Consider the following 18138-nt stretch of genomic DNA (forward strand, 5'->3'; position numbering starts at 1 on the left):
ATAACTTTAATATATAAATTGTTGAACTCAGAAATTTTAAAAAAGTTTTCTTTGAAAAGTGCCTGAAAAAGTGGTCTTCACAGTGATCTCTCTTTCCTGAGTGCCCATTATCTTAACACATTTATGCTTTATTTTCCTGACTATACCTTACTTTACTATGGGCTTCTTGAGGGGAGGTTCATAGCAGTGTTGCAGTAACTAGATGGATGGATGGATGGATGGATGGATAGATGGATACACAAACAGAAAATAGTTTATCTTTAGACAGCAGGATTGAATTTAATCATTTAGTCAGCTCTGTTAGCTGTTAGTCTGTCATGTGTATATATGGTATATCTGGAGGAATATTCTTCTCTGGAACCAGGAAAAAAATTATTATAATTAGCTCTGTTTACCCTATATTTAGCATATATGTTAATTAATAACACTGATAACATTAATTCTGATTCTTTTATTAAAAAGTAGTGTAATTTCAAAAATATTATAACAATTTCTCTGTTGCAATCTACAAATTCTGTTAAAATTATAACAGTCTAGATGGAATGAATAAAATTTTAATTTTACTTTCTTTTAAATTTGTACTTTTTGTGTGATAAGTATAGAGGCCTTTTATCCTTACTTTAATTTATTATTACTGTGATACAGTGGAAAGACAAGTTGAGCTGGACCCAAAGACCAGTAACAAAGTGTGTGATCTTTGGACAGATCACTTCACCTCTTGGGGTCTGAGTTTCCTTACCCACAAAATGAGGAATTGAAGTAAATGATTTCTAAGCTCTCTTCCATCTTTAACCTCCTGTAAGGAAATTGGCATGCGGGTAAAGAGATTGGCTAAAAGATCCTACTGTGATGGAAATAAAAATACAGATAGCCAGTTGTGTTCCTGCACAGTGACTATGAATGGGCATTGGTTTCTTCATCTATAAAAATGGTGGGTGTTTGACTACAACTCTTTGGTTCTTTTACAAAGCCTAATTATTTTTTCATGAATTTCTGTGGTTGATAATGTTAAAATGTGAATAGTAAAACTTTTTTTTCCCCCCTTCAATTTAGTGAATGCAGTAGTAGAGCAGTATCTATATTCAACAAAGAAGGGTGTTTGGAGATTGTATTAAAGTATTTAAGTAGGTTTTCCACCAATGTTGACCTGGCTATTTCAGTAGGTAAGTGAAGAAAAGTATGTGTGGCCTTATTCAAAATTTTTAATTCAGACATAGCATGTTTATTCTACAGGAGTGATTTTTTTTTCTCATTGTATGTAAACGCATAGCTGAGTTCTATTCCAAATCTTTTAAAGTCTGTGATTAATGCTTTACTTACTCATGTAGTTTTCCCGCTCTTGACCCTGAGAGGGAGGAAAGTAATTATGTGAGCGTATGTGGTTTCTAGTATACTACCATTCTTAGAAGGTTTATTAATTCTGGAAGCTTTCATCTCCCATTTGCCGAGAAACAGTAACCCACGACTATCAGGCCTTTGAGCCATAGTTAATTGGAATGTAGACTTATTTAAATGGCTTGTACCACTATCTCATACTTCCAGAAGAATACTTCTGATAACCTGTGTTTTTTTTGAGAGAGGAAAATAAGTGATTGGAATTTCACATAGGCCTGCTTGCCTTCCAGACAGGGAAAGCAAAGTCTGGCAGCTTCAGCTGCCTTGGCTCCCTCGCCTTCTGTACATGGGGTTAGAGAGCCACCGGGGACCCTTACTCAGCAGGTGGAGGAGACAGAAACCAGAGGGTGGGTGGCTCAGCAGAACTCTGGGGGCAAGTGGAGAAATAATGGGTGAAAAGCATTTTTTTCTACCCATCATAATATAGGCATCTGGCTGTCCTTTTATTTAACTGTGTATTTCTCCTGCCAAGGACAAGTTTATTCCACTTACTGAAGTGTATTCCCCTTACCAGTGTTTCTCTTGGCTCTAGTGGACATAGAACAGAAAAGGAAAAAATAATAGTGGAATAAATACTACTGAGAAAAATTTTTAAATCAGTTTCTCAAAATGGAATCTTTAGCAAAGGGGAGATTTGTGAGTAAATGAGAATTTTAAAAACAGTCGAACTAGGAAATTGGTAGGTGACTTTTAGTCTCAGAGGTAAGTCTTTATTACAATAAGAGAATTTCAGGAAAGTTCATAGCTTTTAAAAGAGAAACTTCACTTCTGTTTTGGGGCCTTAAGGTTTGTAGATTTGGTTTAGTTTTTTTCCTAAAGAACTTTTTTAAAGAACTTCAAAAAAATGGATCAGAATAAAGTTATTTTGCATTGTATAGCAGTGTTTTCCTTGGCACTTACCTAGGTTCATGATTTTTTAAACAAATGTCAAACTACTTTTGTTTTGAAAATCAAGCACGGCTTACGTATAGTAAAGTGAAATTCTGAGATTCCATCCTATGTATTAATATAGCTTTCTTTGAGCTTGTGTTGTCATAGCAATCACAACTTACCTTGTTTTTTTGCTAAAGTGAGTTTAATTAGTCTCTTAATGAAAAAAATACTACATTGGGATATATGTATATGTACATATATGCATATATATGGATTTATATATAAATGTATTTTGGAAACCAAAATAGAGCACAGCAATAGCGTGTATTTTGACTACTAATTTGGGTGGGAACGATCTGCTTTGGAAGTTTTAGACCTGGAAAGAAATGGATTTGTATGGTCTACAGTATCTCAAAGAAAACAGATTTGGGCTTGCTTCCTCATTTGTGCTTCAGCCAAACCTTTCATGCAGTCCCAACTGTTTTTATACTTTCAGTTAATTATTTCTAATTTACAAGTTGTAATCCATTGTCTTGTTCTAATGCCAGAGAACAGTTAAGTGCTAAATAAATCATATGTCTATTAATATTTTACCCATCTCTTAATTTGCTCATATTTTTATATAAAACACTTTTTTCCTTAAATATGTTTCACCAGAAATAACTCTAACTTTTAAGGTCGTGCTGAATTTCAGCGAAACCAGAATGTTCCCAAACCTAGGGCTTGTCTTTGACAACAGAACTACCCTGAGAGTGTTGTCAGTGCACTGGTGTTTGGTCTGCAGGCTGTTTGCTACTGGTCTGTCATGAGTACAGAAATAGAGGCTAAACCTTTATAAATGTTTATAGTAATTCCACATTGTCACGGCGGTTAAGAGGCTTTTAAGTTATATTTTATAAAAGTATAGTTTTATAAAGGATTAGAAATTAAGAAAAAAGGAAAAAAGGTCTTTTATACCTCTGATAGTTTGGGAAGCCTCATTTGCATGTTCCGTGTTTGAGGGAAAGTGTATATCTCCTACAAAAGCTACCTGTGTCCAAAGAACTTGTACAGATGCAAATGTTTTTTGATGAGTTATTTTGGTTTAAATTATCCTAGCAGAATTCATTGTTTTCTAAATATTTGATGTTTGTCTTTATAGCATATTGTTTGCAGACGGTGACCGAAGATAACCCAGAGCTACTGAAATCTTTCAGTGCCCCAGCATTGCATGTGCTGGAATCAGCAATGCTTTCTCCTGTCAATTCCATGGAATATATTCTATTAAAGACATTGGTGGCAGGTAAAGTTTAGCCATATGTGATAGTGTGCTTTTTTAGTAACTTGTAGTAGGTAGAGATGGGGGACAAAGTTATTCCCCCATTTCACCACATCAGGGCTTTCTGTGCTTAGTCTGTTCTGAAAATTTTAATATTTTAGTGGAGACCCTTAATTCAAGCGGTTCTGCATAGTTTCAAAGCCTTCTAAGATTAAATGTGTTTTTAGTTTAACAAACTACTGTTGTCTGATAAAGAAATGCTGTTGTCAGGACCCCCTCTTATTTATGAACCAGTGAGTTCAGAAGTTGACTGTAGTGTAGGCATCTAAGAAATGACCATTCACTTTCCTATAAGATCTTCACCCGCAATGCATCTCCCCAGAATTTCTAAATACAGAAAGAAGAAATAATCTGATGACATGTCAAGTAGTAGGAAACTTATTATATAGTTTCCTCTTGCCTTTGGTCTTCCACGGGTAATTTATCTTGAGAGGTGGTTTTTTCCCCTAAACTGATAAAATACACATAACATAAAATTTAACATCTTAACCATTTTTAAGGGTACAGTTAAGCAATGTACATTCGCATTGTTATATAACCAATCTCCAGAACACTTTTCATCTTGCAAAACGGAAACTCTGTGCACATTAAACAACTCCATTTCCCTCTCCCCTCAGCCCCCAGCAACTACTATTCTTCTTTCTGTCTCTATGGATTTGACTACTCTAGTGCCTCAAATAGGTGGAATCATACAGTATTTTTCTTTTTGTGACTGGTTTATTTCGCTTAGTGTAATGTCCTCAGGGTTCATCCATGTTATAGCATGTGTCAGAATTTCCTTCCTTTTTAAGGCTGAATCATATTCCACTGTATGTATATATGACATTTTGTTTATCCATTCATCTGTGGATGGACACTTGGCTTGCTTCCACCTTTTTGTTATTGAATAATGCTGCTATGAATATGGTTCTACAGATGTCCATGTGAGTCCTTGCTTTCAATTCTTTTTGAATATATATACCCAGGAATGATTTTTATTTTAACCATCACATTTTTTTTTTTTTAATTAGTCTAACTACTTCGTGGTAGCTATTCTAGTTTCATAAGCAAAAAACCAAGAACCTGCTCTCTGCTTGTCCGTGAGACCTTGGAATTTTAGTGCATTCCATTCCACTCTTGGAATATAAGAAGCTGCTTGGGAGAGCAGCTCAGGTTAAGATGAAAGAAAGCCAGGCAGCTCAATTTGTCGTGGTAAAAGAAACTTGACCGGTGTTCTCTTGATCTGTTGCTCTCTGGTGTATCAGAGCAAGGCATTGTGTGCCAAGAAAAGGAGACGATTGTGAAGGACTGCTGTAATAAAGGGAGCTGCCTCAGTGCAAAGCTTTTCGACATTTAATAAAAACTGAACAAAGGCAGTGGGATCGGGATTTTTTGAAATTACACCTGAGCTTAAAGAGCCACTCTCATGGAAACTGTATTTAATAAAAGATTTCACAGTTGATTTCTTTGTCCTTATGCTCATTTTTTTTCCCACAGGCACAATTTGGAATCTAAAGGACATTATTCCATCCAAGAGTCAGGCAGAAATCATAAATGCCATACTAAAGATCTTATCTGAAGTTCTGGAAATGGATGCTGGTGAAACGGTTCTTCAAATGAAGGAGGCCGAAACTCAAAGGATAAAAACTGCTGCAGACACTGAGGGCACATTACAGAATGTTAATGGTGATGATTTGATTGAGGATGATGAAATGGAAGACATTCCTCTTAGAAGGAAAGTCAGAAGGAAAGCTTTCATTTCAGATTTACTTCCAGTAAGTCGGATTGATGCTTTCAGACATGGATTAATACAGCTATTTCCTTTCAATAGGTATCCTAAGGTTTGTAGGAAAATGTTACAGCAAAGTTAATTATAAAGTGAATTTCAGTTAAAAAAAAAAGTCATGTTTCCCCATTAACTCATAACTCAGAAATCTCCCAAAGGAGAAAAAAAAATGTCCTAAGACAAAACTTTTATACAGAGAAGGTTTGAAAGATGGGGTAGACCGATACTTTTGCAGCACTTCAGAGACATGTGGTCATCTCCCACTTCAGTTACACATTCTCTTCCAGACTGTCTTCAAACTAAAGGAATTTTTACTTTGCTTGAATTGTCCCTTGCATTCTTGTCTCTTTTGTTTTAGTGTTTAGCCTTACCAAAGTAGCAAGCCAAACTTTCATTTACCCCCTACTGGCGAGCAGAGGAGGTTGGGTGATTATGAAAATTAATGATGGTTTGTAGTTTTTGCAGGCTGGTTTATAGTTTTTGTTTGTTTGTTTGTTTTGTTTTTTTATAAATTTATTTATTTATTTTTGGCTGCGTTGGGTCATCGTTGCTGCACGCAGGCTTTCTCTAGTTGAGGCGAGCAGGGGCTACTCTTCGTTGTGGTGCGCGGGCTTCTCACTGCAGTGGCTTCTCTTGTGGACCACAGGCTGTAGGCACGTGGCCTTCAGTAGTTGTGGCATGCAGGCTCAGTAGTTGTGGCTCGCGGGCCCTAGAGCGCAGACTCAGTAGATGTGGCACACAGGCTTCGTTCCTCCACGGCATGTGGGATCTTCCCGGACCAGGGCTCGAACCTGTGTCCCCTGCATTAGCAGGCGGATTCTCACCCACTGTGCCACCAGGGAAGTCCCTGGTTTATAGTGTTTGACTGGGGCCCATTTGTGCTAGTGGGTGTGACGGTGGGGTGAGGAGGAGCAGTCTTGGGTGCAGGGAACACTTCAGCTGAGCCAGTCAGCAGCGATGGAGCCATACTTTGGGAAAACATTTTTCCCAAGGAGGAGAGCAGGTCGTCAGGAAGACAAGGAGGACAGTGAGTTGGGCTTTATTCATCTAGGTGCACATTTTCTCTGCTTACTCTGTGTGCCAGGCCCTGTGCCAGGTGCTGCTGATAGAAAGATGATTAAGGCATATTTCCTGTCTTCAGGGACCTTTTCCGTCTTGAGAGGATAGACATGTAATGATAATTTATTATAATGCCTGTGCTAAGAACAGTGATAGGGCTGTGCACAGACTTCTGAGGGGGTCGTATCTATAGAGTAGGCACACCTGACTCAGCCCTGATGGAAGCAGAAAGGAAGACGCTCTCAGAAAAGGCTTTGTGGACAGAACACCTTAGCTGTCTTAAAGGATGGCGTAAGAAACAGCATGGTGAAAGGGGGTTAGTGTTGTTTGAGGGGACTGGAGGCAGGAAGACCAGACAGGAGGCTGCTGAAGTCATTGGGAAGAAAGACAATGAAGCCTGAACTGGAAGAACCCTAGTAATGTCCTGTCACACTTTTTACCATCTCACTCGTGGCCTGTCCTGATTCATGTACAATGAACTGAAACTGAGAAGTATCTTAGGTCAGTGTCTTAGAGTTTTGATAGATTTATTTTTAAAGAATTCTTAGTGGGCATAAACTCATCAGTATACCACTGCCCAACATTCATGAAGTCTTGTAAAGCTGAATTGGTGGTGTCTTAAAGCAGTCAGATGCTGTAGTTAAGAACTACTTTCTCACTACAAATAACTCAATTTCGTTTCTCTCTATGGCTGATTAATATTCCATTGTATATATGTGCCACACTCCCCATGAACGGCTGTTAGGTGCAAAGCATTGTGTTAAGTGCTGGGGTGAATACGAAAATGAAAAGGCCATCCTGCGCTCGAGTTGCTTGCAAATCGTAGAGCGGCTTAAAAATCATATCACCCCCTTTTGGTGCAAGAGGCGTGTATGTGAACCCCCAATTTACTCCTTGTCTCACTTGTGCATCTGAGTCAGAGTGGGTAGAATTTAAAATCAGTAAGGCAAGATAGACAAAGGCATAGCTATGAGCCTTGTCATTCCAAAGGGTGTTTCTAGAACCCCAGCAGCATCCCCTCAGGTACCACGTGGAGGTGAGTTACAGATCTGGGATCCACATGTGGAACATCAGCTATAACAGGTCAGGGTTTGGAGGCTCTTCTGCAGGTGTTGCATCGTGCTGACCAGGTCACTTTATCCTGCCAGATGCACATATACTATGTTTCCCCACCCCGAATTCCCATCAGAGCAGAAGTGGAAATTCCAGTTGGGCTGTCAGGGGACTCTGAAAGATCGGACATCTCTGGCTGGGAGAACAGCACTCCTGCAGGGTTTCCTCATCTCCAGCCTTGCTTTCAGAGGCCATACAGGGAATGAGTGAGTGGGGATTGAGATCCACATCCACCAAGATGAAGTGCCACTGTTTAAAAGTATCGATATTTAACTGTTATTTAGAGATTCACTTTCCCAAGTATTACTTAGAAATAGAATTTTGGTGCTTAGAAAATGCAGTGTTTTCTCTTAACAAAAGCTTGCTTTTTAAAGCCTCTCACCATAGCTGAGTAGACTGGATGATTAACATGCCGATCAGGCAGCCGGTGTTTAAGTGCCAGTAGTGCGCTAAGCGTCGTGCTGCCACGTGCCCGGAACACAAATTCACAGCCAGGCAGCTCTGGTCTTCCAGGCTGCCCAGTGGCTTGTGCAGGGATCCTTGAGAATCAAAACCCTTAATTGCATCATTTAACTTAAGAAGGTATAAGCACAAATCTGTAAAGAGAGAGCTGACCCAAGTTGCGGCTGTAACATGCAGAAGTAGGACAATCCCTACCCAGCTTCCACAGTTAGCAGTTGTCAAATCACAGTCTGTTTTCTTTCATCTATTTCCCTACCCGCTCTCCCCTCTCAACTACTGAATATTTTGAAGCAAATCTCAGCTGTCATAACATTTCCTCTAGATTGGTTCTTTAGGACAATTTGGTAACAAGAAGCAGGGAAATGTTCTGAGCAGGAAAGTCAGGTAAAGAAGTGGAACTTAGTTTCAGAATTCTTCTAAGCCAGATCTTCGTAGGTTTTAAGTGGATGAGAGCCCAGCAAAGGCATGTCTTATGTAGCTTTGAGTCGCCTCTAAGAAATGTTTAGTTGAATATCATACACGCACGAAGTGAGTAGGAATAAATTTTAGATACGTTCTTTTCTTTTTAATTAATTAATTTTATTTTTGGCTGTGTCGGGTCTTAGTTGTGGCACATGGGATCTTTCATTGCGGCGCACAGGCTCCAGAGCACGTGAGCTCTGTGGTTGTGGCCCGCGGGCTCAGTAGTTGCAGTGCACGGGCTTAGTTGCCCCGCTGCATGTGGGATCTTAGTTCCCTGACCAGGGATCGAACCCGCATCCCCTGCATTGGAAGGTGGATTCTTAACCACTGGACAACCAGGGAAGTCCCTAGATACATTCTTGCCAGCAATAAAATGAATATAAACATAGGGATTCCTATGCTACATCTATTAAATAAGCTGTCTTCTTTTTTTTTTTTTAAGAATGTGGTTCAAAATTACAGTTAAATCGTTGCACAAGAAGTTGCTGGAGGATTAAAAATGAGTACAACATTCTGGAAAAGGAGAACAGGAATATGTCACAGTATCTACAGATGTGTTTTTAACCTTTGATCCAGTAAATCTGAGGAAATAAGATAACCAAGTAATCTGAAATATTCCATGCTAGAGGAATGCTTAATAAATTATAATACATTCATTTAATGGAATATTTTACAGCCATTGAAAAGACAGAAAACTTTTGAAACTGGGAAACATTCAGACAACAAAATATACATTACTTTTAGCTTATGTACTGTTTTGGAGTGAAACTGTTTCACTTTTCATAGGTGACTTGAGAATTAAGGTCATATAAATTTATACAACCCATTTTGAGAATGTTAATTGATAAGTTAGGTTCATGTTATTTATTCCCAGGAGAAAAAGTCCCCCTCTTCCTTCAGTCTTTAAGAAATGCTTTATTGCAGTCTTCAAAGAAAGCCAGAAAGCAGCAAGCCTGTCTACTCCTTAGTCAAGTTCTGTTGGTCATATAAGGGCCTGTTAGTAATTCTGGTTAATGAAGCCTTTTCCAAGAAACTGTGTAAGTGTCTAAAAGCAGGTTTGTTGTGTGTAAGTGCCTGGTGTCCAAAATGAACTCTTGTTTTAATCTTAGTATGCTGAGCTACTTCTTAACACATTAGATTAAGTTTCAGGGTGAATTTAGTTCAGAATTCCTGAATATTTTTCTGTTCTCTCCAGCTAACTAAGCAACACTTAGAAAATAACCATGCAGATAGATGGAAACCCGGTGAACAGTGGCACGCTGCACAGTGCCAAGAGGAATCATAATGCCTGTTTGTCCTTCCAGCACTTTATGACTTTTCTTCTATTTACCCACCCCCACCCATGTCTTCTATTCCAAGTGCAAATATCATTTAGTAGGCTTTAACTAGGGAGAGTCACATGAAAATATTTTTCCACACATTTGAGAGTTGGTCGTTTGCTTTTTTTTTTTTTTTTTTAAGCCCACCGACAAGGAGCTGAGAGAGACCATAGCGTTGCTGACAGCTCAGCAGACTGCTCTGGAAATCATTGTCAACATGTGCTGCAGTGAAGGTTTGTGACCAGTTCCCATTTAGATATCCTCCCCTGGACTGGGAGGGCAGCTTCCATGAGGATTATCTTAAATAGTCCAGTTCTGTGTGATCTGCACTCTTCCCAGATCCCACTGACGATGAATGGGAAGAGCTTTCCAGCAGTGATGAAAGCGACTCATTTATGGAGAATTCCCTCAGTGAATGCGGTGGGCAGCTGCTGTCTCCCCTCTGCCTCTCCCATGAGGTTCACACCGCTCTCACCAACTACCTCATCCCAAAGAAGGTAATCTGTTTTCAGTCTAGGCTCATTCTAGAGCACAGGGAAGGCTGAAGAAAGCTGTTCCTTCTGTGTGCAAAAGAAGTACGCTAATACTGCCAGGTGTGGGTAATTGGTAAGATCTGGGAAACAGAACAATGACCAGCACTGGAGGTGGGCTGTTCGGAATTCCTGAGCACCTCTTTATCAAGCCTGACCATCTCACTTAGAAGTCACATGTTGGGATTTTATAAAGGAATCGTGTAAAAACCCTACTCTTTAACCTTTGCCTTACTTCCTTTTTAAATTTAGATTTTTGAGAAAACTGCCTTTCCAAACAGCACTGCAGTTGACGTGTGTTCTAGGAACCCCAGTTGGAAACCTTTGATTAGAAAGTAAGAACTTTTCTAGTTTCAAAACCATTTGTCATTATGTTATTATATTAAATGATGGACCATTAAATTGAAGATGCCGACTCCCCCTTCAAGATCTCTCCCCCTGTGTCCTGTGTATGTTCCCTGGAGAAGTCTGCCCATATGTTCACTAAGACAGGAGAGTGCACATAGCAGTGTGGTTCACAGTTGCCCCAACTTGGAAACAACCTCAATGTCCATCAGTGGCAGAATGGATAAATAAATGCTGACATAATCATACAGTAGAATACATACAGCTGAGCTACTTCTTAACACATTAGATTAACACATACAGCAATAAAAAATCTGAACTAGAACACTGACACTAAACTGTTTCCTTTAGTGATGCATACATAGGTGGTAAACCTGTAAAGAAAAGCAAGGAAATGTCTGCTATAAAAGTCTGGAGAGTGGTGACCTTTGGGGTCAAGGAGGTGGGGCGTGATAGGGAAGGGATAGGTGGGCCGTGAGGGCGCTAGCAGCATTTCTTTCTTTTCTTTTTTTTTAATTGAAGTATAGTTGATTTACAGTGCTGTGTTAGTTTCAGGTGTACAGCAAAGTGTTTCAGATATATATGTATTCTTTTTCAGATTCTTTTCCCTTATAGGTCATTACCCTATAGTTCTCTGTGCTATACAGTAGGTCCTTGTTGCTTATCTATTTTATATATAGTAGTGTGTGTATGTTAATCCCAAACTCCTGATTTATCCCTCCCCCCCTTTCCCCTTTGGCAACCATAAGTTTGTTTTCTATGTCTGTGGGTCTATTTCTGTTTTGTAAATAAGTTCATTTGTATCTTTTTTTTTTTTTAGTTTCCACCTATAAGCGATATCATATGACGTTTGTCTTTCTGGCTTAGTTCACTTAGTATGATAATCTCTAGGTCCATTCATGTTACTGCAGGTGGCTTTATTTCATGCTTTTTTATGTCTGAGTAATGTTCCATTGTATAAATATGCCAAATCTTCTTTATCCATTCATCTGTCGTTGGACATTTAGGTTGCTTCCATGTCCTTTAAATAGTGCTAGCATTGTTTATTTCCTACCTAGATGCACAGGTGTTTGCTTTGTAAACCGTTAAACTCTGTATATTCGTTGAGCGCTTTATGTATGTCATATTTCACAATTAAAAATAATTTTAAAGATACTGCCATGCATAGAAATTTTTCTCAAGCAGATTCATGTGACTCATAAATGCGCTGTGCCTCAGAGGCCTTGAGTGCTCAAGCAGTTCGATCTGGTAGGATTTTTTTTTTTTTTTTTTTTGCGATACGCGGGCCTCTCACTGTCGTGGCCTCTCCTGTTGTGGAGCACAGGCTCCGGATACGCAGGCTCAGCAGCCATGGCTCACGGGCCCAGCCGCTCCGCGGCATGTGGGATCTTCCCAGACCGGGGCACGAACCCATGTCCCCTGCATCGGCAGGCAGACTCTCAACCACTGCGCCACCAGGGAAACCTGATCTGGTAGGATTAACAGTTCACTTTACGAATCCTTGCTCACTGCCCTAGACCTCCTTCTGCTTACAGATGGTCCCAGTCAGAATCTGACACTTAGTTTCAAGGTCAGTGCTGAATTCTGCTGGGTTACTGTGAGAGGAACAGACAGCATTCTCTCTCTTCCTTTGCAGAATGAGCATTATACAATGCAGAGCCCTCGTGTGTCTCCAGAGCCTTGTCTCCCTCCTGGATGTGGACCATCTGGGAGGACCTGCAGCCCTTCAGACACTTGCACAGCATCTGTCACAACTGCTTTTTTCTCAGCCAGGTAAATATTTAGGCCTTATTGTGAAAAACGACTGGGATGGAGCAGAATTTTGAAGGGCCAGGAACTGGGAGTTTGTAATTATACGGTCTCTCATCCAACCTGCAGAAACCTTTCCCAGGCACTAGCAGTCATATATTTATAGTTGCCGGTGGTATAGAGTCAACAAAGTATGCAGGCAGGCCTCTGGGGTATATTTATCTTTTTCATTAAAATTGCTTGCATCCAGTTACGTCAGGACAATTAAGGCTGCATCACAAATATCATAAATATTAGGGTTCATTAAGATATTTGGGTAATTCTCTATTCCTTAGTTTTCTTCTTAAATATAAAATCGTTTGATTTACATTTGATTGGGTGCTACAGATGTGTATGACAGAGTTCACAAGGTTTGAGAGCACATAAAGTGGAAAGCCTCCCTCCTTTTTCTCACACTACCCAGTTCCTCTCCCAGAATTGGTCACTGTGGCCAGTTTCTTGTGTATTCTTCCAGAGAGATTCTCGATACCAAAGTATGTATGTGTATTTTTAAGGCAAATGATAGACTACCATACACACAGTTCTACACCTTGCTTTTTTTCTAACACATCTCTTTCTTCAAATACCTTTGCATGGTATAAGCTGAATCTCTAAGTTACAGGTATCTGATATGGATTAATTTCATTTGTACGCAGAAACCTAGAGAGATACTGTACATTAGATAGGTGTTCTTTTTTTTTTAAATTTTTACTGGAGTATAGTTGATTTACAGTGTTGTGTAAGTTTCTGCTGTACAGCAAAGTGAATCAGTTATACATATACCCACTCTTTTTTAGATTGTTTTCCCATGTAGGTAATTACAGAGTATTGAGAAGAGTTCCCTGTGTTATATAGTAGGTCCTTATTAGTTATCTATTTTATATATAGTAGTGTGTATATGTCAGTCCCACTCTCCCAGTTATCCCTCCCCCCCTTCCCCCTGGTAACCATAAGTTTGTTTTCTACATCTGTGACTCTATTTCTGTTTTGTATATCAGTTCATTTGTATCATTTTTTAGATTCCACATATAAGCAATATCATAGAATGTTTGTTAACTGTTCTTTTGAAATGATCTAGCTGTACAGTGTATAATGCATGCTATTCTAACAGATTGTCATAGTTCACTGTAGTAGAATCTCATTTAACTTCGGCACATTAAACTATAGGAGCTCAAACAAAACCGAGAAAGGAAATACAGGTATTTTACATAGTAAAGGAAAATTCTTGGCGTTACTCTATCCGGCATGTATGTCTGGAGTGAGGGTTAATATGGGAGATATGAATCTGCTCTATTTCTGTGCAAAACTGTTTAACATTTCCCCTTCTCAGACACAGTACTAAGCCCAAGAGCTGAAACTCTTAGAAGATCAAAATATGGTCACTTTTGACTAAATACAAGTTTCTGTGTAAGCATTCCTTCAAGAGTCGGTCTCTGATTCTTTAAGACATCTATCTTGCACTCTATGAAGAGGTGCTGTGTATTTAATGGTGCATGTTTTAGAAGTTCTAGATTAATTTTTAAAGATTAAGTAAATAAATATTTAGAAACTCATTATATAGTTATCAATATTTGTCCATTAACAGGCGGAGTTTTCAAGTGATCTCACGTTGTGTATTCTTTAGCTGGTGCCGTCATGTGAAAACCACATGCCCAGCCATACCTAAGACAGGATGTTGGACAGGATGTGAGCGGTGTTAGCCCCACTCCCGTTCCAAGCCCGTACTGGGCCAGCTCTGGAGCACAGAGGTGACTGGTCATTGTGAGCTGGCCAAATGATGACTATAACTTTATATTTCTCTCCCAGCCTTATAAACCTAACGAGATCTGGATGGCATGGGGGGCAAGAGGGATGGTTTCCGTCAGCCCAGCAGGATGTCCTGTGGCGGGGTGGCTGGGGGAGACTGCTATTGCTCATGCCCCGTCCCATCCACGCATTCCCATGGGCTCCCTGCAACGGGCAGGGCCAGATAGGGGAGTCCACAGCTAGGCCCCCAGGCGAGCAGGACCTACCCAGACCTCTTAGTGCTTCCAAGACCTGCTTAACCTGAGAGAGCCCTGTCTGCCCTAGTTTCACAATTGCCATCTCTTTCCTCTGGGCCATTTCTCCATGAGAGTCCAGTCAAGGTCCTACAAGCCCCATCCCTTGCCAGCATGAAGAGTTTATTTCACTGGAAGTAAGTGCACATATTCTGTGCCTCTGCTTATGCAGAAAACACTTAGGTGTGTTTCTCCTAGTTCAGCTGGCTGTTCTTGGTCACTGGTACAGGCACATTTATTACCTGGAAAGATCACAGGAAAACCATAACAAGCTGAGCCTTATAGAAGTAATGGAAAGTTTCTGAATTGTGAGAAAGTATAATTAAACGCTTAGATTTTTAATAAATTCCAGTTTCCTAGCTATTGTAGACATAACCTTTTTATCAGAATGAAATTTTTCATAAAGGATAATTGCTTATATTTATACTATTCTAGTATAGTCTTTCCAAATACTTGGGATTTATAAAATAGTGTAACCCTGTGAGCTCTACATGGATAATGTGAACTGTTATTGAAGAATTTGGTGGGGAGAATGGGGCTAAATTTCCCTCTTTTGTGTTACCATGTTTGAGAGTTAAATGTATGAGGATCGTACAGCTGTATTGTATTTAACTTGTTTTAGTTTTGATGCTAAAATACAGTTCTGAATACTTACAAAATTTTTGATACATACCTACATAGATTTGTGGCTGACATCAGAGATAAAATGAGCAAGTTTTTAGTAGAGTCTGGTCCTTGTGTTCAAAACACCAACATCTTTGTCTCCTTCATTTAAAATATTGATCTTCAAAACATAAGAAATTTTTAGCAATGTTGTATTTGCAGATTGGGTCAGTTTGTCATTTTTTCCATTATGTGGGTTCTAAAATCATTTAGGATTCCCTGCTACCCTAGATTTTGGGGAGCAGAAAGCTCATTTTCATTACAGTTAGAATGGTGGTAGCACCCATTCTGGGATATGGTTTTTATTCCATATCAGAACATTGAAAATCAGTCTGCAGAATTCACCTAAATATAATTTGCTGCTTGATTACTTGTGGGTTGACTATTTACCTACATTCAGGTGTGCTACAAATTCTTAGCTGCTGTACAAAGTTGTTGCGGGGAAAGACATTTTGAATCACCTCTTTTGTTTAACTTCTTTTGACATTTACTTAATTTCTTTTGACAATACCACATGTCTTGACCTTTTACTGAGAATTTCTCAGAAAGGCAGAGTTGTTTGAACTTCCTTCCCTAATTTGGATAAATGAACAGAAATGTGAATTAAATAAAAATCATCCAAATTTAGGGAAAATATGAATTTCACGTAATGTAAAACAGTAGTGTAGTTTAGATTAGGATTTTGAATCTAAGGTAATTGTTATTTTCCTAAGAATAGAGGATAGAAAAAAAATTGGTTCTGAGATGTGTTCTAGTTTGTATCAAGTTAGTTCTTCATAACATGGTTTAATAGTTTTATGTGCAGCTGACAGATTTTCAGGACTACACTTACAGCTTTAATCAAATATAAGTTACTTTTCAGAGCCAGTATGGTGACTTTTGGAAGTTTAATAGTAACAATTTTATACCAATTTTTGAGGGCCTGTTGGGTACTAGGTTTTATGATCTAGGCATTTATTACTCCACCTGCCTGATGGGGACGCTGAGATTTAGAGGTTTAGGAACTTTTTTCAGGGGGGGTTTCTCCTTTTAACAACTATTTATTTATTGACTTACTTTATGCCTTGCGCTGTTCTAGGTCCAAGGTATACAGGCATAAACAAGATAGGCAAGGCCACCATGCTCATGGAGCTTGCATTTTCATATAAATAAAGGTTTAAGGTCATTTTGGCTAGGAAGGAAAAACATAAAAGCAGAATGGTATGAGGTGTCACACTAGTTAGTATGGAAAGGCCCCTTTGAGGAGCTAACACTTGGGCTGAGACCAAAATGAGAGGTCACATAATGTCAAAGGCTGGATTCTGTCCCTGGTCTGTCTGATCCTAAAGTATCCTCGTATCTGTTCTGTGATACTTACAGGAATTCCCTACCTCTGTGCATAACATATATCTGAAAATGAGAGAGCCGAAAGGTAAAACAAGCCTTAATTCCAGTCTTTGCAGAAGCTGCCTTGCTCTCATGCAGCCCAGAAAGGGGCATCAGAAGCTTTATTTGGCCAAGGGCACCACAGAGGAGGAAGACAAAGTGTCTCCCGCTATATAACAAATCACCCCAAAACTTGGTGGCTTAAAACAGCAGTAATCAGATGCCATTTCTCGTGGTTTCTGTGGGTCAGGGATTTAGACAGGGTCCAGCGGAGACGGTTTTCTCTACCCCATGACGTCTAGGCCAGTGTGTCTCAACTAGCAGCAGTTTTTGCCCCCCGAGGACTTTTGTCAATGTCTGGAGACCTTTTTTGTTGTTACAATTTGCGGGTTGCTGCCGGTATCTAGAGGGTAGAGGCCAGAGATGTCGTTAAATATCCTAGTGCCCAGGCGCCTCCACATGCACCACAAAGAATGATCTGGTCCAAAATGTCCATAGTGCTGAAGTTGAGAAACCCTAGCCTAGGGCCTCTGCTGGAAGACTGGGAGCCAGAATCATCTGAGGCCTATTCACTCACATGTCTGGTAGTTGGTTTGGGGCTGTCAGCCAAAACACCCACCTCTGACCCCTTCATGTGACCTGGGCTTCCATAATATGGTGGCTGGGTTCCAAGGGCGAGAGTTGAGAGAGAGGAGAGAGCAAAGGCATGTGAGTCAGGTGGAAGTCATGCCTTTTACCACTTAGCCTGTCACTTTCACATGTTGTCCTGGTTGAAGAAGCCACAGAGTCCCACCCAGGTTCAAGGGGAGGGGAAATAGACTCCACAGTCTTTATGGGAAGTGGCAAGGTTCTGCAAGATCATGCAGAACTGGAAATACTCTTGTGGCTATTTTTTTTAATTTTAAATCAATTTATTGGGTTTTTTTAAAAAATACATTTATTTATTTATTTGTTTTTTTATTTTTGGCTGTGTTGGGTCTTCGCTGCTGCACACAGGCTTTCTGTAGTTGCAGCGAGTGGGGGCTACTCTTCGTTGCGGTGCGCAGGCTTCTTATTGCAGTGGCTTCTTTTGTTGCGGAGCATGGGCTCAGGGCACGCAGGTTTCAGTAGTTGTGGCTTGCGGGCTCTAGAGTGCAGGCTCAGTAGTTGTGGTGCACGAGCGTAGTTGCTCCGCGGCATGTGGGATCTTCCCGGACCAGGGCTTGAACCCGTGTCCCCTGCATTGGCAGGCGGATTCTTAACCACTGCGCCACCAGGGAAGCCCTGTTGTGGCTATTTTTGGAAAATATAACCTATCACACCACATCAATTGCTTTCCCTTCCCACCAAAGGGGTTAGGGAGCCAGCTCACCTAGGCGGTCCTCACCCTCCTATATGGCTGTGTTAGCATAATTGTTTATTGCTGTTGTTCTGTTTATCCTGTGTGGGAAGAAGGGACAATAAGAAAAGAGTAAAAATGAGCAAGAGTGGGAAGGGGAAGTTGGGTCACTAAAAACCACAGGAGCCACTGAAAACCAGAGGCATAGTGGCCTGACCCTGCACAAGCAACACTTCTTGGCTGGGCAGTGGGCTTGGGTTGGCGAGGAGGCACTCTGACTTGGGAGGTGACTCTACCCTATATCTGCCCAGCACCGTGATAGCA

General features: G+C 40.1%; 1 protein-coding gene across 4 annotated transcripts in view; it reads left to right on the plus strand.

Moving 5' to 3' along the window:
• The window catches only part of HEATR3 (HEAT repeat containing 3), a 37697-nt gene that overhangs the window by 7072 nt on the left and 12487 nt on the right, over positions 1 to 18138 (plus strand). For all 4 annotated transcript variants that reach the window (XM_022555130.3, XM_022555128.3, XM_022555131.3 and 1 more), the window contains 7 exons: positions 1054 to 1163; positions 3410 to 3550; positions 5063 to 5340; positions 9909 to 9999; positions 10106 to 10263; positions 10549 to 10631; positions 12278 to 12414. In XM_022555130.3, coding sequence (XP_022410838.1) covers positions 1054 to 1163; positions 3410 to 3550; positions 5063 to 5340; positions 9909 to 9999; positions 10106 to 10263; positions 10549 to 10631; positions 12278 to 12414 — 998 coding nt within the window. The remainder of the gene's footprint in view (positions 1 to 1053; positions 1164 to 3409; positions 3551 to 5062; positions 5341 to 9908; positions 10000 to 10105; positions 10264 to 10548; positions 10632 to 12277; positions 12415 to 18138) is intronic.

This window comes from Delphinapterus leucas, chromosome 20, assembly GCF_059928025.1.
Source record: "Delphinapterus leucas isolate spDelLeu-1000000601 "Yukka" chromosome 20, BTC_Dleu_Yukka2, whole genome shotgun sequence".
Classification (NCBI taxonomy): Eukaryota; Metazoa; Chordata; class Mammalia; order Artiodactyla; family Monodontidae; genus Delphinapterus; species Delphinapterus leucas.